At 46.0% G+C, this 7,909-nt stretch overlaps 1 protein-coding gene across 1 annotated transcript; it reads right to left on the reverse strand.

The window, feature by feature from the left end:
• Positions 1–42: 42 nt before the first annotated feature.
• Positions 43–7,357, reverse strand: MUC13 (mucin 13, cell surface associated; the record flags this gene model as incomplete). Its single annotated transcript, XM_072417879.1, is given in 10 exon segments — positions 43–548; positions 997–1,195; positions 2,072–2,159; positions 2,569–2,606; positions 3,016–3,130; positions 3,661–3,798; positions 4,700–4,845; positions 5,392–5,450; positions 6,788–6,888; positions 7,235–7,357. Coding segments are annotated over 7 exon segments (729 nt in total). The 3' UTR covers positions 43–506.
• Between the last annotated feature and the right edge of the window lie 552 nt (positions 7,358–7,909).

Consider the following 7,909-nt stretch of genomic DNA (forward strand, 5'->3'; position numbering starts at 1 on the left):
GACCTCAATGGATCAGCCCAGAACAGAACGTAGGTACCAAAGTAATTTCAATGTACAATAATTTATTCAGAAACAGATGGGAGCACAGATATCTTAATCCTTCTATATAATACAAACTGTGACCCGAAGGTGGGGAAATCTATATACAGAAGAGGGGTTGATGGGTCGGAGTTTTTGCAGGGAAATCAATCAAATCCATAAATTCAGATAAAAAACACAAACAATACAAATAAATGCAAAATATCATTACCCAATGATATACACGAGATACAAAGATAAAAATAGGATTCGTCCAGAAATAAATTACAGGGAGATCAGTTCCTCTGCATGGAGTGTGGACGTGGTCTTTACACTGCATGGCGCCAGCAGAAATGTGGGGGGGCCACAATCACATTTCCTGAACAGCCGCCCCAATCAGCTGTACCGATGTCTACGTCAGACTTATTGTACCAGCCAATAAGCTGATAGAAAACCATCAGAGAGAAGATTATCCGCCAGGGACCCCCCTAGTAGTTCCGCTCCTTCCGGGCCATCTCATACCATGGATTCTGCAGATGAGACAGAAGATCTGAAAATTTGTATCACAATACAGCCCTCAAAATAAATAAAACAATACCCGGTGACAATAAAAAAAAATGATTTCCGTACAACCCCTAAGAAAAATGTAAAAAGAGTCACTCTGCCCAAAACAGTTTGTGGGCAGATTCACCCGCTGGCAGGGGGGCATATCAGGCATTTGGAACTGACTTGTATTACACCGGTGCCCTGAACCAAAATATGTCCTCCTAACACCACTACAGTGTATGTGGCCGCTGATGCTCTGATGAAGAGGACGGGGCCGCCAAAATGCTTTGATGTAAATCTGTTCGCTGTTTTTTACATTTCTGGACCTTAGAACTTTTTTTTTGTGTACTTATCCCCCAAAACCACTTCGCAAAATGCTGGGCCCGGGCTGGTTCCTAGCATGATGTCTGTGCCACTCTCTCCTCTCCTTACCTCATCGTAATCCCTTTGTGGGATGGAGCGGCGGAACTCCTCCTCGTCGTCATCATACACATTAGTTGCTCGGTTCACCTGGCCCAGGTCGGTCCTTATCTGGATTCTGGGAAATAAACTCCCGGGTGGTGGGATATTTTCCTCCAACTTGTCATCTTTAATCAGTTCAGCCCGCTCACCGCTCTTCCTTTTCCTGGACCTGGAGGGAGTTAAAGAGGAACTCTGCTCAGCTTTGTAGGAATATCACACAAGAGGTTTTGTGGTTGGATGGTGCGGAGGATATTATGGACCGACCACTTGTCAGAGAATGAGAATGGCCTCATATTGAGCAAGGCAACGGGTGGGGAGGATGATGAAGGAAGAAAGGGGACCCTTGAAAGACAAACTACAGTATTCAGGTCCAGATTACCCCACACTTGTGGGGGCAGCACGGTGGCTCAGGGGTTAGCACTCCGGCCTTTGCAGCACTCCGGCCTTTGCAGCACTAGGTCCTAGGTTCGAATCCCAGCCAGGACACTATCTGCATGGAGTTTGCAGGTTCTCCCCGTGTCTGCGTGGGTTTCCTCCGGGTACTCCAGTTTCCTCCCACATCCCAAAAACATGCAGTCAGGTTAATTGGCTTCCCCCTAAATTGACTACAATAACCACGTATGACTATAGTAGGGACATTAGATTGTGAGCTCCTTTGAGGGACAGTTAGTGACACGACTATGAACTTTGTACAGCGCTGCATAATATGATGGCGCTATATAAATACTGTATAATAATAATAATAAACTGCTCTGCTTGTACCCAGAGATTACTGAGCCCAAAAATTCTGAATTCCACCTGGGAAGACTTTCATCTGTCAGGGACTCATCTGAGGGTCTGGGGCATTTGTCAGATTTTGGGGGGCCGGGGACAGGAGAGGGTCGACAAAATGGATATCTATTCAGGTGCTGATAATGTCCAAAATTAACACCCAAAGGATGGTGCCCAGTGATGGCCCCTCTGATGGGGGAACAGAGAACATTTTAGGGGATTTGTTGCTTCTTTCTGGTTAGGAGGTTACACCCCAATTCTGGTCATGACTCACCTCAGTGACACCCCAATAACGGTCCCCAGCAGTATGACCACAAGGGCCCCAAGGACAGCCCCGACTATGACCAGGATCAGCAGGTAGTCTGTGGAGAGAAAAACATGGCTTAGGTATGATATGTGGGGACAAGAAGGGCTGCTGTGGGGGTAAATACCCTAGTAAACAGGGGCAATGCCCACTTTTATATGGTGGAGGAGTTCTGTCATCCTGGGAAAGATGAGAGAAATGGGGACTGCAGGGGGAGGACAGGAAAATGAGGGGCTAGGAACACCCAGGGGGAATAGCGGGGAGAGGCTGAGAACATCCGGGGGAGGACTAGAGAAGAGGTGAAGACTACAGCCTGGGGAGGGGGGGGGAGAAGGCAGGTGTAAAACATCTGTGGTCTGAAAAAGGGGGGCAAGCTTCCCCTTTGAACACTCTTCAGCTATCTGGGACCCTTTGAGTGTTGGATACAGCCAATGTATCCACATAGCGTTTGGGTCGTAGTAACTTACTGTCTTTGCATTCCTCTCCAGAATATCCAAAATCACATCTGTAAGAAAAGTGAAATATGGGACATCAGACAGCTGAAAAAAATTATTTTTGAAAATCAGTAATTCTCATAGCCAATAATAAATTACATTTCTTATCTTTGCTGTGGCCATATAGACAGAAATACTCTTGTGCTCCCCCTGGTGGTGAATTCTGGAATGGCTCCTATGTTGGTGAAGGTCACCTGTACAAGCAGAGACCCCAGAACCTCCAACCCACCCAACCTCCAGGGCCTCATAATACCCAAATCAGAACAAACAGCATGTGCATTGCAGGGAAATTGGCTGCGGGATTGGGTACAATCAGTGGATGGTGTCACATTGTAGATCCACCCATTGTGGCTGACTTGGGCTCTGCTAGAATTTGGGGGTTTTGTGCCCCCATGTTGGTAACATTGAGCCAGAACTTACTTTTTACATTGGTTGTCCTTCGATTTGTAGCCTGGCAGACAGACACACTCAGGTAGGTTGTTGGAGCCACTCTTACATTGCCGCCCGTTATCCGATGTGCACTCTGGAGCGCATTCTGCAACACACCAATGAGGACACTGCGTCATGTGTGATGTCACAGTAACGCTCAGGTACAATGGGCAACCTGGGTGATCCAGCAAACCTGAAATTGATTTCTTTAACATCATTTGCTATTAGTTAGTAACATTTTTCAAACCTAGATCAGATCTATTACAGTTTTGCTGAATCACCCAGGTTCATAAATCAGGCCCTATATACATTGTACATGTATGCCGTGTGTGGTGCTCACAGGCAATGCTGTTGGAGAGACTGAATGACTTGCACAGCTCTCTTAATATTGCAGTGCTGGATAATTGCAAATCACCAGATACAGCAAATTTACATAACAATTTATCTGACCCATTGATGCTGCAGTAATAGTTCCTTTATTAAAAAAAGCAGCACACAGCATCTCCTCCTCTCCAGAATGCACTAATTATTATAACACAAAATGCAATCAGCCCACACAACACGGTCCAGAATCCAAAGGTCCAGTGTGTGCATTTGCCCCCTTGTGGTGGTTCTGTACCATTACATGTAATTTACCTCTGCAGGTGGTGACTGTCATCTGTGAGGAATATAAATTGGCTTTACAGGTACATTCAGCACTTTGCCCAGAACTGTCTGCTTTGCAGGTCGTTGTTGCGTCATCACAGTAAATTCCCAAAGTGCAGATTGTTTGACCTGGGGAAAGAAATATCAGTATATGATTCCATCCTGAGATAATCAACATTATAAAACCTTCCATCCCTGGGGCATCCTAAATCTGCCAGGAAATAGACAGAAGGACTGAAGTGTATAAAGAGCACCTGTCACAGTGACAATATGAAAGGGGCTCTCACCATGTCATTGTGGAAGGGGATCAGAACGTAAGATCAGAATAAACCTGATGACTGTTCTGCAGAATGTGTGCAGAGAGCTTCCCTGCACCGGGCCCAGAATCACAGATAATCAGTTAAATAATAATTGCCAAATTGAGATCAGTCTGCCTGACTTCAATCAAATAAAGTTAAACAGACTCTGCTGCTTTAGCAAATCCACCAAACTGTCGCTCCAGAGTGCGTGTAACAGCAATAAATATACTTTCAGAGCTAAATGGAAAGCAAACAGCCAATCAGAAGACCGTTGTATCTGATAAAGTTAATCTGTGAGTCAGAAGCTGATGGCTCTTTGTCCTCCCTGGTACCTGGGGGGTTCTGGGAATTTCTCTCCTTGGTCATTGAATCCATTACCAGCAGGTTTCCTAGTCGACCTGGGGAAAATTCCATTCTACATCTGAATTGTGGAGGCCCCTTGCCACCCTGACCCTCCGCCACCATGACCCTCAGCCAACCTGACCCTTCACCACCATGACCCTTAGTCAACCTGACCCTCTGCCACCACGACCCCAGCTGGAAGTCTATTAGTTGACCAAATAGAGGTAAATCCCCTTCTACCCCTTTATTATGGAGGCCCTCGTCCACTGTGACCCCCACCAAGAAGTCCCCATGTGGACCTGAGGCTAATCTCTTTCTAATCCTCTATTATGCGGGCCCTCATCCCTCCTGACCCCAATGTGAAGTCTTCATACAATCCAGACACTTACGGGTGTACATTCCAAAGTTTGCATTCTCCTTGCTGTAAGCAGCAATGCTTTTATTAACAGTTTCTTGGTCTGTGGAGCCCGGTAAGAAGAGAGATGCCAATTTCAACATCAGGTTGCTGATTGCTTTGTTTTTTGCAGTAATTTGCCTGTAAAATAGACAAACGGGACAAGAAAATCTATCAGCAATAATTCTCATTATCCTTTAACCAATCACAGCTGTTCGAGTCTCTAATTGGCAGATAACTGATGTGCTGTGAGCGCAACTCCTCCTTCTCCTCTGTACCTGGCCTTATGATTGCTAGTATCCTTATCTGAACCTATGAAAGAATAGCCAGCTTGTTCCCTGGTTCAGGCTCCCCCCACACTCTGCCCACACTTCAGAGGTTGAGGGGGGCTGCATAGCATTGTAATACAAGACTGCATTCCCTCCAGTAGTACAGTGAAAAGCCTATTGAACTATATGGATTTTACTTTTTTTTGTATTTCAAATAATTTACACCAATCTGTGGTGGGAGTAATTTCTCTGCTCAAAATCTGGAATCTTCTGCCCTACTCCATTACTGTGATTACACCTTCTCTGTACAAACAATGATTTCCCTCTAGACCGGGGTCCCTCCATACATTTACATATTGTCCCCTATAGAATCTGCTCAATGTTCTCTATAGATCAGAGGATTCCTGATCTAACTCACCTTATTTCCAGAATCACTGTGTCCAGATAATCGGTGGAATTGGCAAAACATTCTTCAAACTGTGGAGAGAACAGAAATATTTTAGTCCAGGTACAACCCGGGCTCACAGAACATGGAGGTACAATCCTAGATCATGGTGCACTGGTGTGCCGGCACAATGATGACCACTGTACATTGAGGTGGCAGCACAGTCCAGGACCAAGGTAAATAGAGGTACTGGCACAGTGAGGGATTACAGCACATTGTGGTCCTGGCACCATCCACAGTCATGGCATGCTGGGGTGTCATTAATATCCAGGTCACACAGCACATTAGGGTTCCAGCACAGTCCAGGATCATGGTGCACCGATGTGACAGCACAATGATGACCACTGTACATTGGGGTGCCGGCATCATCCAGAGTCGTGGCATGCTAGGGTGTTGGCTTGGTAAAGGACCATTGTGTACATTTTACTTTGGGATTACAGCATATTGAGGTCCACAGTTTCCTGGTAGACTGAGGTGCTGGCACAGGCCACGTCATGAAGCACATTGTGGTGTTGGCACAGTCATGGACAGTGGTATATAGAGGTACTTGCACAGTGTGGGATTATGGCACAGTACAGGATCACAGCACACTGGGGTCCTGGCACCATCCAGAATCATGGCATGCCAGGGTGTCATTACTATCCAGGCCATACAGCACATTGAGGTGCTGCACTATCATGGTACACTGGGGTGCTGGCACAGTCAGGGACAATTGTAAATAGAGACACTGGCACAGTGTGGGATTATGGCACATTAAGGTACTGGTGCAGGGTAGGATTATGCCACATTGAGGCACTGGCACAGTGTGAAATTACAGCACATTGAGGTGGTGGCACCATCCAGAGTCATGGCATGCTAGGGTGTCAATACTATCCAAGTCACACAGCACATTGTGGTGTTGGCACAGTCGGTGACCATTGCATATGGAGGTGCTGGCACAGTGTGGGATTATAGCATATTAAGGGACTGGCACAGTGTGTGTTTATGGCACATTAAGGGACTGGCACAGTGTTGGTTTATGGCACATTAAGGGACTGGCACAGTGTGGGATTACAGCACATTGAGGTTCTGGCACAGTGTGGAATTGTGGCACATTAAGGTACTGGCACAGTCTGAGATTATGACACATTAATGTACTGGCACAGTGTGGGATTATGACACATTGAGGTACTGGCACAGTGTTGGATTATGGGAAATTGAGGTACTGGCATATTGTGGGATTGTGGCACATTGATGTACTGGCACAATGTGGGATTATGGTACTGGCACAGTGAAGGATTACAGCACATTGAGGTAATGGCACAGTGTGGGATTATGGCACATTGTAGGATTACGGCACATTGATGATGTTAGCGACTGGCATACTCACATTTCTCTTCACCTCCTTATAGACGGCAGTGTATTGCTCCGATGTTGGGTCTGAATTAAAGTCTCTGCCAGTGATTTCCAGCTCTCCATAGAAGGCGTCCCCTAAATCCAAATAAATAAAAGATTAGAAACCATTCCAACATTTTGTATCTGTTATCACACATTGTGATGAGGTGCTGAGGAAGAGGAATGGCTGCCATGTAGACCCAATAAATAGCAAGGGGTATCTTAGTCCTGGATTTACCCCAGGGTATAATATATGCAGGATTTCAGTCATATCTCTTTTGGGTCCCTCATATTGTGTCACCGGCCATATCCACAGATCATTATTTTCTGTTTATGGTGAAATCACCACTCACATACTTCCCTGTCTGAAGATGTAGATAACAATGAGTGTGGTGAGGTGCTGGAGGTGTGGAGCTCAATGTCAAAAGCTGGATTTTCTTACCTGGACGGCAGGATAAATCTGACTGACTAAAGGTGAATCCCAGAGGGCAGCGGCAGGTGAAGTCATTGGAGAGCTGAAGACAAAATACGTTCCCGCAGGGATTATCCCAGCAAGTCCGGGGATCTGTGTACAGAACATGGAAACATAGAAGAGTCATAATAGGGAAGTGACAATGAATGTTGATGACTGATGGTAATAAAAGTCACTCAATGATCTGATCTGCTCCTTATGGGGAGGACACAATGGGCTGCCTTCTGCTCCCTCCTCCATAGAACACACACATTGCAGGTGCTCTGTTCACCTACTGTCCTTGGTGATCATATTCTGCTACAATGATCTGGAGGTTACAAGCAATATATCTGGTGTCTGGGGGGAGTGGCAGTGTTTGGCGTGGTAGACTCAGTGGTGGCAGTATTTGGTGTGGTGGGGGTTGCAGATGCAGTAGATTCTGTGATTGCACTACTGGTAGGACCAGTTTTGATGGTTTCAGTGGTTTCTGTTGTGGGAGTAGTATTGCCTAGAGGAAGAGACAAGAAATATTACTGAAAAACATCCACTCATGAATAACCTATAGACGTGGCCCACCGACCCACATAACACATCAACCCCTTACCCCCACCTCAGAGTCACAGGAACTGCTGGAAATTGTAGTTAAATATAGACATCCACAGCCAC

Source organism: Pyxicephalus adspersus, chromosome 7 (genome assembly GCF_032062135.1).
Source record: "Pyxicephalus adspersus chromosome 7, UCB_Pads_2.0, whole genome shotgun sequence".
Classification (NCBI taxonomy): Eukaryota; Metazoa; Chordata; class Amphibia; order Anura; family Pyxicephalidae; genus Pyxicephalus; species Pyxicephalus adspersus.